The following is a 16,919-nucleotide window of genomic DNA, read 5'->3' on the forward strand; positions in this document are numbered from 1 at the left end:
GAAGCGGCTGGGCCAAAGCCGAAAGGACGCTCAGTTGCGGATATGCCTGGAAGCGAAAGGAAAGTCCAATGCTGTAAAGAAAAATATTGCATAGGAACCTGGAATGTAAGAACCATGAGTGGAGGTAAGCTGGATGTGGTCAAAAATGAGATGACAAGAATAAATATCGACATCCTGGGCATCAGTGAACTAAAATGGAAGGGAATGGGCGAATTCAGTTCGGATGACTATCATATCTACTACTGTGGGCAAGAATCCTGTAGCAGAAATGGAGTGGCCCTCATAGTCAACAAAAGAGTGGCAAAAGCTGTAATGGGATGCAATCTCAAAAATGACAGAATGATCTCGATACAAATCCAAGGCAGACCTTTTAACATCACAGTAATCCAAGTTTATGCACCAACTACCGGTGCTGAAGAAAGTGAAATTGACCAATTCTATGAAGACCTACAACACCTTCTAGAAATGACACCAAAGAAGGATGTTCTTCTCATTACAGGGGACTGGAATGCTAAAGTAGGGAATCAAGAGATAAAAGGAACAACTGGCAAGTTTGGCCTTGGAGTTCAAAATGAAGCAGGGCAAAGGCTAATAGAGTTCTGTCAAGAGAACAAGCTGGTCATCACAAACACTCTATTCCAACAACACAAGAGACGACTCTACACATGGATATCACCAAATGGACAGCATCGAAATCAGATTGATTATATTCTCTGCAGCCAAAGATGGAGAAGCTCTATACAGTCAGCAAAAACAAGACCTGGAGCGGACTGTAACTCAGATCATCAGCTTCTTATAGCAAAATTCCAGCTTAAACTGAAGAAAGTAGGAAAAACCACTGGGCCAGTAAGATACAATCTGAATCAAATCCCTTATGAATACACAGTGGAAGTGAGGAACAGGTTTAAGGATTTAGATTTGGTGGACAGAGTGCCTGAAGAACTATGGATGGAGGCTCGTAACATTATACAGGAGGCAGCAATGAAAACCATCCCAAGGAAAAGGAAATGCAAGAAAGCAAAATGGCTGTCCAACGAGGCCTTACAAATAGCGGAGGAGAGGAGGCAAGCAAAATGCAAGGGAGATAGGGAAAGATACAGGAAACTGAAAGCAGATTTCCAAAAAACAGCAAGGAGAGACAAGAGGGTCTTCTTAAATGAGCAATGCAAAGAAATAGAGGAAAACAATAGAATGGGGAAAACCAGAGATCTGTTCAAGAAAATTGGAGATATGAAAGGAACATTTCGTACAAAGATTACCATAATCAAGGACAAAAGTGGTAAGGACCTAACAGAAGCAGAAGACATCAAGAAGAGGTGGCAAGAATACACAGAGGAATTATACCAGAAAGATATGGAGGTCTCGTACACCTCAGGTAGTGTGGTTGCTGACCTTGAGCCAGACATCTTGGAGAGTGAAGTCAAATGGGCCTTAGAAAGCATTGCTAATAACAAGGCCAGTGGAAGTGATGATATTCCAGCTGAACTGTTTAAAATTTTAAAAGATGATGCTGTTAAGGTGCTACACCCAATATGCCAGCAAGTTTGGAAAACTCAGCAATGGCCAGAGGATTGGAGAAGATCAGTCTACATCCCAATTCCAAAGAAGGGCAGTGCCAAAGAATGCTGCAACTACCGCACAATTGCGCTCATTTCACACGCTAGCAAGGTTATGCTTAAAATTCTACAAGGCAGGCTTAGGCAGTATGTGGACCGAGAACTCCCAGAAGTGCAAGCTGGATTTCGAAAGGGCAGAGGAACCAGAGACCAAATAGCAAACATGCGCTGGATTATGGAGAAAGCTAGAGAGTTCCAGAAAAACGTCTACTTCTGCTTCATTGACTATGCAAAAGCCTTTGACTGTGTCGACCACAGCAAACTATGGCAAGTTCTTAAAGAAATGGGAGTGCCTGATCACCTCATCTGTCTCCTGAGAAATCTCTATGTGGGACAAGAAGCTACAGTTAGAACTGGATATGGAACAACTGATTGGTTCAAAATTGGGAAAGGAGTATGACAAGGTTGTATATTGTCTCCCTGCTTATTTAACTTATATGCAGAATTCATCATGCGAAAGGCTGGACTAGATGAATCCCAAGCCGGAATTAAGATTGCTGGAAGAAATATCAACAACCTCAGATATGCAGATGACACAACCTTGATGGCAGAAAGCGAGGAGGAATTAAAGAACCTTTTAATGAGGGTGAAAGAGGAGAGCGCAAAATATGGTCTGAAGCTCAACATCAAAAAAACCAAGATCATGGCCACTGGTCCCATCACCTCCTGGCAAATAGAAGGGGAAGAAATGGAGGCAGTGAGAGATTTTACTTTCTTGGGCTCCTTGATCACTGCAGATGGTGACAGCAGTCACGAAATTAAAAGACGCCTGCTTCTTGGGAGAAAAGCAATGACAAACCTAGACAGCATCTTAAAAAGCAGAGACATCACCTTGCCGACAAAGGTCCGTATAGTTAAAGCTATGGTTTTCCCAGTAGTGATGTATGGAAGTGAGAGTTGGACCATAAAGAAGGCTGATCGCCGAAGAATTGATGCTTTTGAATTATGGTGCTGGAGGAGACTCTTGAGAGTCCCATGGACTGCAAGAAGATCAAACCTATCCATTCTTAAGGAAATCAGCCCTGAGTGCTCCCTGGAAGGACAGATCGTGAAGCTGAGGCTCCAATACTTTGGCCACCTCATGAGAAGAGAAGAATCCTTGGAAAAGACCCTGATGTTGGGAAAGATTGAGGGCACTAGGACAAGGGGACGACAGAGGACAAGATGGTTGGACAGTGTTCTCGAGGCTACGAACATGGGTTTGACCAAACTGCGGGAGGCAGTGCAGGACAGGAGTGCCTGGCGTGCTCTGGTCCATGGGGTCACGAAGAGTCGGACACGACTAAACGACTAAACAACAACAAACCCGGGTGAGCAATACAGTTAAGAGGAGTTTGCAGACCAATGCTCAACCAAAACAGGTGAGACATCTGAGAGAGAGAGATCTGAAAAGGAAGGCAGATCTTTTAAAGATTTCTTAACAGACCTGAAGTTGATGAGTATCAGAACCAGAAGGATCTTTATTTGTATCAGCAACTAGCTGTAGCAATGAAATAAAATACAGGTAAAAACTTAACAGTACAAAATACATTCTGGAGGTTTACATCAATAATCACATTGAAAACACATTGAAGATGGCTAAGGGTGAGCTGCAAGTTTTTTTTTCTGATAGAGAAGGAACCGAAACCCTTGTGCACTAACTTTCCTGAGCTCAAACAAGTGACTCCCATTTGCATTTTAAAGCAGATACTGCAAAGTACTCATCATAATGTGACACAGTTGGCACTGTGGTCTGAACCACTGAGCCTAGGGCTTGCCGATCAGAAGGTCAGCGGTTTGAATCCCAACTAAGGGGTGAGCTCCCATTGCTCGGTCCCAGCTCCTGCCAACCTAGCAGTTCGAAAGCATGTCTAAGGGCAAGTAGATAAATAAGTACCGCTCCAGCGGGAAGGTAAATGGTGTTTCCATGTGCTGCTCTGGTTCGCCAGAAGCAGCTTATTCATGTTGGCCGCATGACCTGGAAGCTGTCTGTGGACAAACGCCGGCTCCCTCATCCAGTAAAGTGAGATGAGTGCCGCAACCCCAGAGTCGTCCGCAACTGGACCTAACCATCAGGGGTCCCTTTACTCATCAAAATAAGAGCCATTAATGATGTAGCATGCAAAACATTTTTTTTAACTTTTGTATGCTTTAAAGTAGGGTTGTAATTTTTTCTTGATTTTACTGTTTAATCCTTTGTTAGTTACTTTGAGGGTTGTTGTTTTTTTGCAATCAAGCAGTATAGAAATTTTATGAAATGAATAGAATAAAGTTAATCGAATATGGAACTAGGACTGGGTTTAAACATGTCAGCTGGGGTATGAACTGGGTCCCTTGGTGTAATAGGTAGATAGGTACATACCCTCCAACATGTCACAGCCAAAAACCGGACTGTGCTTCCAGGTGAATCATGTGACCCCCATGAGGGCATGGAGCCCTAAAACGGGATGTCCCATTTTAATCAGGACAGTTGAGGGGTATGTAGCCATAGGTAGATAGTATGTAGGATAGAACCACAAATGCAATAGGCAAGTAAAACATAGGTAGGTGTTAGTTAGTAGTTAGTTAGTTAGTTAGTTAGTTAGTTAGTTAGTTAGTTAGTTAGATGACAGACAGACGGACAGACAGACAGACAGACAGACAGATGATAGGAACTCCAGTGTTCACAGGAAGATAAATAAATAAGCTGTTGAGTTTCCCGATCATCCAGGTCTCCAGGATTCCTGTTCTACAGTTTTGAAAGATAGTTCTCCCTGCATGCTTAGTTTCTGCAGTACCCTTGTGAAAGTCAATGTGATCTGTTAGAACCATCTGCGAGGCTGTAATAAGAGTTCATCCATGCAAGCAACGTCCACTGTGTTACAATTACCCGCTGAGTTGTCTGTGGCAAGCTACAGCTGCAGCACAGCGCTTGCCAGGTTTTGCTGCCACGTGCTTCAGACAAAAGCCGCCCGTACGGAAGGATGCTGCAGATTTGCTTATCAACATGCTCACCCTGTCGTGTTTCAAAGTGAGAAGAAATAGCATCAAATATCCTCCTTTGAATTGTTTTTTTTAAGGGGGGCTGTTTTGAAATGTAGGTTTTATTTTCTTTGAGAAGCACTAGGGATGTGATGCGTAGCTCCCAAAGAAGATGTACTTAAATTAGTAGAACTTGTCAGGGCTGATTTGGAGCAGGGAAGCAACCCCAGGACATTTTCTTTTTTTACCTAACAATGGAATGTTAGAGCAGAAAAATAGGTTTCCACCAAACCACACATACTCAGCAGCCTTCCCCAGACTTGGTGTTTCCTAGATATTTTGGAGCACAACTCCCACCACTCCTTCTGCCTGAGGGCTGATGGGAATTGTGGACCAGAACATCTAGAGTGTACTATATTGGTGAGGGCAGGTCTGTACCCATCTATTGCTGAGTTGGTAGAGCAAGGTATTCTTAATCTGAGGGATGTGGGTTTGAGCCCCACGTTGGGAGAAATATTCCTGCATTGCAGGGCTATAAGATCCTCATGATCCCTTCCAACCTCAAAATTCTATGATTCTATGGTTTAAGTGGACACTTAGTGCACATTTTATGTAGTGCTTTGTCAGATTTAAGTTGGGACTTAACTGAGGAATTGAAGATCTCCAGCTATTTCTGGAAAGTGGGGCAAGTCAAGTATTGGAAAATGAATATTACTTATATTTAGATACAGCGGAACCTCGGTTTTCGAACATAATCCATTCGACTTCCGAAATGTTAAAAAAATGAGGATCACTTCCGGGTTATCCTAAACATTTGGCAGCCAAGATGTTTGAAAACCCAGATGTGATTGTACAATACAGTGGTACCTCAGGTTACAGATGCTTCAGGTTACGCATTTTCAGGTTACGGACCGCGGGAAACGTACCGGAAAGGGTTACTTCTGGGTTTTGCCCCCCACGCATGCATAGAAGCATTAAATCGTGCTTTGCACATGCGCAGAAGCACCAAATTGCATCATGCATGTGCGCAGATGCAACGCTGCAGGTTACGAATGCTGCGGGTTGCGGACATGCCTCCATCACGGATTATGTCCGCAACCTGAGGTTCCACTGTACTGCCTTTATGCCAGAGCTGTCAAGGCAGATATCAGTTACACAGTATCATTCCAGGATACAGCTCTGGTCCCTGCAAGGGATAGCTCTGTTGTCAGGACAGAAGCTGTTTATACTGAGGAAACTGGTCCATCTAAGTCAGTAATGTTTACACAAGACTAGCAATGGCACTCCAGGGTTTCAGTGAGGGATCTTTATTCACCTTACCTGAAGATGCCTAGGGCTGTATTTGGGGCCTTCTGCATAAAAAGCATTTCTTCTTCTTCTGAGTTGTGGTCCCAGCCAGGTCCCTGGGTGGAGCCTCCTCATGTCACCGCTTGTTTGATGCAGCCAGGTTGAATGGAGGCAGAGGACCAGAGTGAAGCCTTGCTCCCTCTGGTCTGCCGCTGAAGCCCTGCCACCTTAGAAGACCATGACTGGACCTTGGTTAATCAAAAGTGATAATCAAATTGACATGAGGGCAGAAAATTAAGATTGCGGCCAGTTGGGGTTTTTTTTAATGTCCACTTTCTTTTATCTAACCACAATCACTCACGGCAAGTGTTTTAATCTCCCTCAGTTCTGTAGTCATCTTTCCCTTTGGTTTTACTAGCAGCCTTGGAGAAATCTCTTTATTCATCTCTTTCGATACAGTTGTCTGGCCAACCTTCTTTCTCACTTGCCCATATTTTGTAAGTTATATTGTCTTTTAAAATAATCTTCTCGACTCTGAAGTCTGACAGTGCAATTGTTTGGGCATTAATAATAATCTCTTTGAGAAATGCCTTTAATGATAACATAATATCTCCATAATTGCCCATTGCTCTTTGAAATTTATATCTCAAGTGAAATCTTGTGAAAGTATCTCTCTCAAAGCATTTTCTGTCTGAACTAGTTACTCTCTGTTTAGAATTTCTTTTGGGGGGGGGTGTTATGGCTGTTTTCTACACTAGTCTGCCACATTTTAGAGAGGCACACCTCTACCTTGAGATATGGTGGCTGATGGAAGGCAGAGATAAAGCAAGAATTTGCCTTGTGATCCATCCAAGGTGTGCATTAAAAAACTGAGGGGGGGGGAGTCGGGAGAACCCCACCGCTGTTGATCACATGCATTCTATGCTTTGCTATGCAGGAATAAGAGTGTTCTACTAAGGCTAATTGCACACCATAGATTTATAGTGCAGTGCACCCCTCCAAAAGATTAATGGGAGCTGTAGTTTGCTAAGGGTGTGGGAAATGTAGCTCTGTGAGGGGTAAATTACAGTGCCCAGGCTTCCTGGGTGGGTGGGTGCTTTAAATGCAGGGTGTGTATGCAGATTGGGGAGACCAAGGTTCAGATTCCCCATGCAGTCATAGAGGTCATTGGCTGCAGCCGGTGTCTTGAGGGACCACCCTGACATCCTTTGGTGCCCTTAGAAACAGGTCCACACTTTACATTGTCATGTCTTTTCCCTTTTGGCCCCAATGCTTTCCCTGGAAAAACCTGCTCTTTAATGCTGAATTGGAACAGATAGCAATTCAGCTTTTCTTCATACTGCCATTTGCTCCAATTAAGCAGTAACAAGTGTGTTTTCACGGGGGAAGCACCGGGGCAAAAGTGTGTGTGTGTGGGGGGGGGGTCATGCCTGGAGCTTTAAATCACAAAATGAAGTCTGAGGTGTGCTTTGAGCTCTAGAATCAGAAGTAAATATCAAACCACTTATTTTCCCCTTTTCATTTTTGGAGAGTGGGAGTGTCCTTTATTCCCTTCAGTTACCAAGACTTTGATCCCTTTAGCGATGCAAGTTTTTGCATTTATTTATTTTTAAATTGATGAAATCTACCCTGAGCCAACAGGAAATCAATTCAAACAAATCTATACACATTCTATTATTTTTTTAAGTGAGCACAAGACCCATTTCATTAGTAGTGATTCAATGTTAGGGGTGCAGCAGATGCTCTAAGAAGTTCGTAGAAAAATGGAACTCCAGAGTTGGAAGAAACCAAACGGTCATCTAGAGGCAATGCAGGAATTACATCTAAAGAACCTCTGGCAGATCCAAGCACAAAAGCAGCATTCCTCATTGAGAACCACACACTTGATCATGAACCATGCATGCAGGTCAGCCAAAAAAAGATCTCCATCCACATTGTGCAATGTTGATGAGGCTGTGTAATGAAACTACATTTCCCAAGAACTTCTGATGACCTGGTGCTGAACAGTGAGGCAAAGAAATACTTCCCTGCTATGTCTTGCCACTATTTCAACACAAGTGTAGGTGGGTGGGTTGGGAGAAGACCTGTCTCCTATTCTGCCCCCAATTGTCAGAGAACCACCATTGTACCAGTCCCATAAGTGAGGTGGGAGCATGTGGTTAGAAGTTGCTGGATAGGTGAGAAGAGATCTAAGGACTGGGAGGAAGGGCGAATAATCCATAGCTGTGATTAAAAACAGCTTCAGAAGTATCTTTGGCCATCACTCATAGCCGAGTAAGATTGTCTTCCATAAATACGGTTTTAACGATGAGTCCACAAGTGACTGTGGAGGCCAATTCTGGATCCACACGTCCTTCCACAGTGGGGACGTTGGTTTCCGGGCAGGAGTTGATCACGGTGTGGATTTGCCAAGCGTGCCTTCCTCTTAGCACGCTTCTCCCTTGCGTCCTGAGTTTGAGCGTCTTCAAAGCCCATGACACCTTTGGTAAAGGCTGTTCTCCAACTTCAAGCTTCAGAAGTATATGAAGCTTGAAAGTGAGGTGAGTATTATCCGCCGGAAATTCCAAGTCTTAGTGACACTACTAAAGTCTACATACACAAACACACACACACACACACACACACACACACACACAAACAAACAAACACACACAATCTACACGTGCAACTACGTACATTGTCAGTGGAGTTTTATTGTCACATTAGTATAATTTACATAATAATAATAATGCTCTGTTGCATTTTATCACACACTCTTGCAGAGATATTTATAAACATCATAATAAACTACAATTGTATAGTTCATCATGTTAGGCATCATACTGGCATTTTAATTCCTTTGCAAAACAGACCAAAAATGTGATTCCTGACATACAGATTGTACTGCTATAATTGATATATATATTAAATACATTCAACTGCCTATTTTACAAATTTATCCCCTACCACTGCATTTCAGTGGAATAAACATCCCTTCTCATTTTAAAGGCAGAAAGCAATATTCTAGAGTTGTCAGATACAACAAAAATGGTTTGTTTGCCTTTAAAAAATGAAAATGCCTTATTACATTTTAACTACAGTTCAGTCCCACCCGTTCCTTCATTTGTTTACTGCTAACATAACAAAACACATTTTTTAAAAAATACACATTCATTAGAGCCATGGCAAGGTTCTCATGGAGCATGTTTTCTGCAGACAGTTAAGTGCTTGTCACCCATCTGACCTGGGCTAATTTATGAATGAGGTAATCTTTGCTGGTGAGATCCACTTTTAGTATCTGTATAGGAGAGATTAAAAGGGGGGGTTAAATCTGTGCTATTTTGGGAAATTCTTACAACCACAGATGCCTGATTTGTGAAAGCAATACCTGTCTCTCAGACGGATTTTGAAACACATTTGCAAAATGACACTCACTCTGAGATGACTAACAGACTACAAATACATGCAGATATTATTATAAAATGCAACACACAATATTTCAGGCTTGTCGGAAAGCACATTCTTTCTACTTTGCACTAGATGTCCTTAAGATGGGGGATAATTTTGATATTGTTTGTATTTGAATGAGAAAACTACCTAATTCACACTTCACAATATGCAAATGAAAACACAGCCGCCTTCAAAATGTGCACTTCTCCAAAGTTTGCAATGCACATATCCAGAAAAAGTAGTGTGTACATAAATGAATCTACTAGCACAAAATGTATGAAAACAATATGCAAAGATTCATTCTATTCGTCAAAACTCTGTTCCAAAAACTGCATATTTGAAACCTCATACAAAATAATGTTTAAGAAATTAGCACTACAACCCTGGCAAATTTTTGTGAATGGGAGAAAGGGAACTTGGCTGCTTTCATTGTAAATTTGGGGGGGGGGGAACTGTTGTGTTCCCCATCTTTCATTCCCCCATCAGTGATCAGCCACATAGGGGAGGCTTTTAAAAATGATGATGACAAATCATAGCTGAATTGTGAGAAACATAGCTTGGGCTCAAAATATGTGCCCCCCCCCAAACAATTCCCCTGATAATCATCACCTAAAACTAATAGGTCTGTACAGCAGAGCACTGCTCTATGTTAGAAAAAATGATGCAAAGAAAAGCTAGGGGGGGGGGACATCCTGACTGATTTGGGAAGAATTCTATTCTATAAGGTAAATTTATGCAAGTGTGAAGGGAGAAATGGGACAAAGATAATAACGAATGAGTAGTCATCTAAAAGTTCAAAGGTAGGCAGATGATCAAAGGTTAAACGAAGGAGAAGAAATGGTTCTATTCAAGTTGAAAACAGGACATTGTAACCCAAATAAATGTTTAGCTTTAATTAAACCTCTTGGAAACAGACTTTTGAGTGCCAGAAAAGAAGTTCTCAGAGTCAGAACTTAGGATCTCTCCCCAATTCCAAATGTGAGATGTGAAAAGAGAGAGATTTAGCTATCACTATAGTATGGTGGATAATCTCAATTTCATTTAAAAACATCTCTTGTTGTAGAAAAAAGAAGAGGGCAGGGAAAGATAAGATACCTTTTAAATTACTGCATGGACATGTAGCCTGAAAATATTTTAGCCTTGTAAAGCTGGTGGGAAAGAGATGGAGGAAGCAGAAACTTGAAAGCATTTTCTCCAAACTGATAGCGGCAGAAGGTCAGCAGAAGGAAGGAAGGAGGCTGGCAGTGAAAATGAGAAAAGGAAGAGCAGGGAGAGATTAGCCCAATGTGAGATGCATTTTATTAGAGGCAGAAAATGAGAGCTGCAAGAAGAAGGAGCTGGCTTACAGAGATGACTAATGCACTTTTCCTGGGAAGTTCTGTTGCACTGAGCAGCAATTAGCTCAGTGATAATATTGGGATATGCAGGACATGAAAGGAAAGCAAACAAAAATGCAAAATGGAAGTAAAGCAGGAGGATATAAATGCAGGATTTTGACGAATTTTCTTGCTGGAGAACCGGCAATTAGGCCTATTGCTTGGAATGATGCCGACCATTTTTTACACTGGGACATCGGTGGAAGGCAGAACTAATGTGGCAGCAGGAGATGAAGAAGATTCACCTAACCAGCGGAAGCTCTGCACAAGGACTTCTGCGTACAGAGCAGGACTTTCCCCCTCTCCTCCCTCAAAACTGGCTTTGAGGGGGTCCCAACTGCGGAGGGAGGTAGCAAGGCAGATGGAACAACTGAAAGAGTGTGACATTGAATTCTATGTTTACCGGGCTGGATGGGAGGGGACAAAGCAAAGTTGCTGCAATGATGATTGAAGAAGGAAAGGATGGTTCTCAGTCCACAGCATCAGAGGGTATCTTTCCTATTTGTCCCCTGATTACGCTGTGGTACCAAAGCAAGGATCTATAGAATCTAATGACAGGAGAATCTGCACGTCGTAGATGCACAAGATGTGCTTGCCGGTGGTTTCGGACTGTTTTGCAAATCTACACTATTGTCAGAGATGTGGAAATGATACAATTTCTGCCATCTCCTTTGTGTTCCATATTGTATTCCACCTTTTCCCTCAAGGATCTCCCCCCCCCCTAAAAAAAAAAATTCTATCAAGTTTTATGCTACAGTGCCAACACCAGGAGAGCAGGTTATTCATAGACCCTGTATATAAGCCGCTTCATGAAAGGTGCCAAGTTGGATTAAGCACGCTAATATTCTGTATAGCAGCGGGAGGGAACCTCAAGTTTGGAGGCCAGGACCACATCTCCCCTCAGGAGTCTTCATAGACTTATGTCATCACACCAGGCCACACTCCTCCTCATCGCTCCCAAATCAAGGAATGTGGTCCTCAAGCTGGGGGGAAATACTCCCCACCCCTCCTGCATAGGTCGCCAGCATACCAGCGCATGCCTTCACCTTCAATAAGCATGTGCCCACTATGCACCGAAAGATATAGACAATTTCTTAGGCACAGTGGTGCCGTTTGTGTCAGGTATTAGCATCTCTTCTAGCTTGGATTTAGATTTGAAATCTTTATTATGAGGCCGTATGCATATTTTGCTCTCATACCGAGTGAAAAGAAAAACTTAGAAGAGAAAATGGAAAGGAATACTGTGTTGACTTTAGAGTACTGGAAATGTAAGCAACATGAATAGGGAAAAAATGTTTTCACTAATGAGCACTCACACTTTAATTGTGGGTGCCCTTTGCGAGATCACGCGTGGTGCTACAGTTCCCTGGGAGCTTACTGGCAAGCAGGGGCTGGCTTGCCTCTCGGTGTTCATTTTTGGAGGTTCACGCCCAGCCTCAGGAATCAAGTTTCTTGCTGGGAGGTGGGGCCAGCCCCATTTATAAATAGGGGGTGGAGCCGACAATAGCCAGGCAGTTGGCTCTGGAGATTCACCCTCCCTACCCTCCCTTTGTTTAATGTTTTCTGCTTTACAGGTTAACTTTTTCTTCCTGTTTAGCAGGCACTGCCACAGTCTTTGACTGGTTGCTGTTGAAGGACCAGGAAGAAATTTCCCTGCATTGGCAGGTTTTGTCTTCCCTGTAGCAATTCGTCACAACTTTTGCGGTTTATTGGCAATAAATTATTGCCTTGGTTGGAATCCTTTAGTCTTTTCTTCCCTATATGGGGGAGGGGGCATAAAGTGCTGACTCACCCCCCCTGCAGCAGCGATTCCAGGGTCCCCTGTTAAAGGGGTTATATATATGGGTGTCACTGGCCATACACCGAAAGGTCGTCAGTGAACTACCCTGTGTATGGGGATATGGGCTGGGGTGCCTGCTACACTTATGTCTTGCATAGCACCCCCATGTCCCATTTACCCTGATGAGCCCCAGTTTCCTCCACCTGGGGGGGGGGGCTGGGAGGGATACACACCCAAGGCCTAAGCCAAGGTCTTCCTACATTTGGAAATTTAATAAAGTTGTGGCCTAATTTTAATTCCATATAATGTTGTCAGAGTCTTCCTTCCTTCCTTACGATCCCTGGAGGTTGGGGCTGTAGCCGCCTGGCCACACAATAATTCCAATATTTTTGGACTTACCTGGTTTGCAGAATCATATTGTAGGGTAGCTGGTTCTGTTTTCCCATCATAAGTGACAGTAACACTTGTAACTGAGGATGTGACTCCCCAGACGTGCAGATAACCCATCCTTAAGACAAGGGCATCAGGTAGATTGTTGTGGACCACAGTGACATTCAATGTATTCTGAAAAATTGAGAAAAAAGAGGCTGTATTTTTAATAAATGGACCCTAAATGCTCCAGACAGATTCCATCAGCACTCTCCAACTTCTAACTCAACCACCTGCACATGTGCAAGTAGCCCGAAGTTCACACATTTATCTTCAGCTTGCAAAGGCTGCACATCGGGTGATGACATTTATGCATGAAACCTATCAAGCACTACAGACAAATCTTTCACATCATCTCTGAGTGATGGCTGAGGTCCAAAGAGCTGTTTTTGGCATGCTCAAATAAAATGTGTGACATGAGTCTCTGTTAAATCTCCTCCGCTTGTATAGAGTCAGCTTGGGAATCTCTGAATCCAAGCCAATATTCTACAATGGAGAGATGCATTGTAGAGATATATTTTATGTGCATGTTTGAATTACCGGTATATAGAAATTGTTTTATAAGGAAAGGAATGAAAAACTTGAGTGCAAAAATGTATTTGTTGTTACAAGGAATATGCATCTTTTCTTAAATTATTAGTATGGATAGGTTAATAAGCCTACCTGTGTTACTTGAAATGTTGAAAAGTAGTAGTTGGCAGTTTCATATGCATCTGCAAAATAAATATATGTGGATATATATTACTATAGTTTCTCAGAATAGTAACTAAGTTCGAGAGTTTGCACATTGATGGACAAAGCAGGCTGATGGGTGAACAACAGACAGAGTGGGAAGTAACATATTGGAACAGGTTCATAACCCAATTTGACACAAATCTCATTGGATAATTTGGGCTAGTCACTTTCTTTCACTAAATTTTTGTCCTGTGAGAATAAAATGAGATAGCAGCACCCAAAATCTAATGAGGAAGAGCGGTGTGAGGGATAAGAGCTACCGAGAGCCCCCTCCCATCTTGAATACCAGCTCCTCCCCCAGCGGGGAGGGGGAGACTTTGAGTGGTGATTCAGGAAATGGAAACAGGAGCTTGAGTACCCTAGCGGAGCCCAGGCACCGCCGGGGAAAGGAACAGGGAAGCAGGGAGGCGGTGGGAAAGAGGCCGATCCCAGCTACCCCGGAATTGCGTAAGAAGCGCCGGGGGAGGAGATTCAGTATGCCAAGATTACTTTGCTGGAGGAAAACGTGCGAACCGCCATTCGGAGGTTCTGTGCAAGACTGACAACATGTACTGACCATCTGTAAATAGCACTATTTTCAGCACTGTAAATACACAGCACCAATAAAGGGATAAAATGCAGAGCTGTGTGGAGTCGTTACTCTGAAGTAGCCCATCCAGGCCACTGTGACAGGCGGGGTACCAACTTCATACATAATAAATTACAGTGGTACCTCTGGTTGCAAACTTAATCCATTCCGGAGGTCCGTTCATAACCGGAAACCCCTCGTAACATGAGGCACGCTTTCACTAATGGCACCTCCCGCTGCTACCGCGCCGCTGGAGCGCGATTTCCGCTCGCATCCTGGGGCAAAGTTTCAACAAGGGGCATCTACTTCCGGGTTAGCGGAGCGCATAACCCGAAGAATCCATAGGGGTGACAGTTTGCAACACAAGGTACCACTGTATTCACCAAATTTGGGGCCTTTCCTGTCTAGCAAGGCACTTACCAATTGTAATTCCATCATCCCAGTAAAGTTCTCCTCGGGAATTGCCATTATCATCCAAAGCAACAGTGAGCCCCAGAGGGTTCTTCCGGCTAGAAAAAGCACAGGAAAAGAAGTTGAAAACATTCCTTAGGAAATGCCTATTGATTTGATTTGATCTGATTTGTAGCTGCAAAGGGCAAGGGCCACAGTTCAATGGTAGAACATCTGCCTTGCGTTCAAAAGGTCCCTGGTTCAATCCCCAGTCACTCCAGGTAGGAAAAGACTGCCTGAAGCCAGGGACAGCCACAGACAGTGTAGACAGCACTGGACTGGATGGACCAATGGTTTGACTTGATATAAGGCAGCTTCCTATGTTGTTCCTAGGCATTATGGAGCAGGGGTTTGGAAGGACCTCCAGGGTCCTTCTCAACTCAGTAATTCTATGAGAATTCTGAAGACTGTCCAAGAAACCTCTTTGGCGGGTGTTGGGCTCCTGTGTGCCCATGAACCTCCCCACCTAACTTAAGGAAATTCCCATTTACTGTGAAAGCAAGAAAGATCTGCAGGCACATGCTGAAGGTCCATTTCTGACAGGTAGACTTGCTTGACCAGTAGCTGAATGGCTGATCACCTGAGATCAACCATTCAGCTACTGCTAAAGCGGAGTCAAGTCTCCATAAAATTCAAGTTCATTCCATGAGAAAGTGTACTCACCTAGCATTGGTAGTAATATCAGGCTCTTGCCAGGGGATGATGTAGCCACCCCGAATATGAAGATTTATATGCTCCAAAGGTGCATCCAAGTCCTGGAATTGTCTTCGCACTCCGATATATTTCCCCTACAACCATAAAAGCAGAACTTTGAAACGGTGCTGTCGAACCTGCTAGAATTTCTCCTTCTCCACAAATTTTACAAACAGGGAAATGCTGTTCCCTATTTAAGCTGGAAAATATTCCCCACGGGCATCTGGTTGGCCACTGTGAGAACAGGATGCTGGATTAGATGAAGCACTCACTAGAACCAGCAGGCACTTCCTATGTCTTCCTGTCCTTCACCATGCTTCCAATCAAAACCAAATCCTCTATTCCCCACTTTGTAAAGGATGGGCACTAGTTGAGCATTAAAGCTATGGTTTGGAAGAGGAATGTGCAATTATATTCCTCAAGATATTGAACTTTGGCTGTGTGATCTATACAGGTTTTTTTTGGGGGGCGGGAAGCAGGGGGATGCAAACCCCTAAACATTTTGTCAATCTAATGGGAGAAGAAACTTTCCCCCCCAGTTAATTAGTTCCATTGCTACCCCCAATGGCGGCCTCATTTCCTTTTCCAGTGTTTCCTGGGACTCAGACGGAAGCGAGCGTTTAATGTGTGAAGCAGTGTGAAATGTGGATGTGTGGTGTTTTACTGATGAAAGTTTGGCTTCATTGTGGGACAGTATTTCAATATGAGCAGGAAGATGTTAGTGCCCACAACCTCATGCCCATGTGGAAGTGACTGTGGGCTGTCAGCTGTGTAACATGAGGTAATGTTCTTTGTACTTTTGTCCATTTACTGTATCTATTTTCCATGATTTGAACTATAAAATGGTGATTTTCTCGAGTCAAAATGAGAGTACCCCTAAACATTCTTTTTAAAAAACCACTGTACCTATGTATCCTTGAAATGATCTGTAGAAATTCAACATAGTACTAAGGAGATTGTTCCATCAGCACAACCATTTTTCTTTGCTGACAAAACAATCTTGCCTCTCCCTTCTGGCAGTTCTCCCAAGCACCCACCCTAACTCAGAGCTAACTTGGAGGAGGTGCAGGGGCTGCCTTGGGGAGGGGGGAGAGAGGGGGGAAATCCCTCTTGAGTAATTGCAAATATTGAGCGAACTTCTGCTAGTGGAACAGATTAGTTGATATCTGGCCCAGTGCCTGGAAGGAGCAAACCTAATTGGACATTTTAAACTTGCACCTAACTTGCAAGTATCACCTGATTTGAGGTTCCTCTTGACAAGAATAATTAAGCCGCTTACCGTGTGATAATCATACCACCGGGCATCTGGTATATAAGCATGTACTGTCACAGCACCCTAGAATTTAAAGAGATGAATGTAAAATGAAGACAAAACAGAAAATAGTATGCACACACATGTTCCATTTATAAGTGAGAGTGTTATTTAATGGCTTACTTGGTCAAGTACTGGGCTGATGAGAAATGCTGGGCCCCATAAAAATTGTTTGTAGATGTCCCATGTTGTTTTGTCACTCACAAACCTGAAGAAACACGGTAAACCATCTTTACTTCATCTTATCAGACTTGCAGTCTCAGGACATTATGAATCAATTCCAGTTCTAAAACATTGCCCAATT

The 16,919-nt window shown here is 43.2% G+C and overlaps 1 protein-coding gene across 3 annotated transcripts in view; it reads right to left on the reverse strand.

Moving 5' to 3' along the window:
• Positions 1 to 8,516: 8,516 nt before the first annotated feature.
• SI (sucrase-isomaltase) overlaps positions 8,517 to 16,919 on the reverse strand; it is a 149,130-nt gene continuing 140,727 nt past the window's right edge. For all 3 annotated transcript variants that reach the window (XM_060274411.2, XM_088669160.1, XM_035132460.3), the window contains 7 exons: positions 16,739 to 16,823; positions 16,583 to 16,639; positions 15,274 to 15,398; positions 14,581 to 14,669; positions 13,521 to 13,570; positions 12,828 to 12,992; positions 8,517 to 9,120 (listed from right to left, as the gene is read on the reverse strand). In XM_060274411.2, coding sequence (XP_060130394.2) covers positions 9,043 to 9,120; positions 12,828 to 12,992; positions 13,521 to 13,570; positions 14,581 to 14,669; positions 15,274 to 15,398; positions 16,583 to 16,639; positions 16,739 to 16,823 — 649 coding nt within the window. In that variant the 3' untranslated portion in view covers positions 8,517 to 9,042. The remainder of the gene's footprint in view (positions 9,121 to 12,827; positions 12,993 to 13,520; positions 13,571 to 14,580; positions 14,670 to 15,273; positions 15,399 to 16,582; positions 16,640 to 16,738; positions 16,824 to 16,919) is intronic.

This window comes from Zootoca vivipara, chromosome 5, assembly GCF_965207765.1.
Source record: "Zootoca vivipara chromosome 5, rZooViv2.hap1.1, whole genome shotgun sequence".
NCBI classification, from domain to species: domain Eukaryota; kingdom Metazoa; phylum Chordata; class Lepidosauria; order Squamata; family Lacertidae; genus Zootoca; species Zootoca vivipara.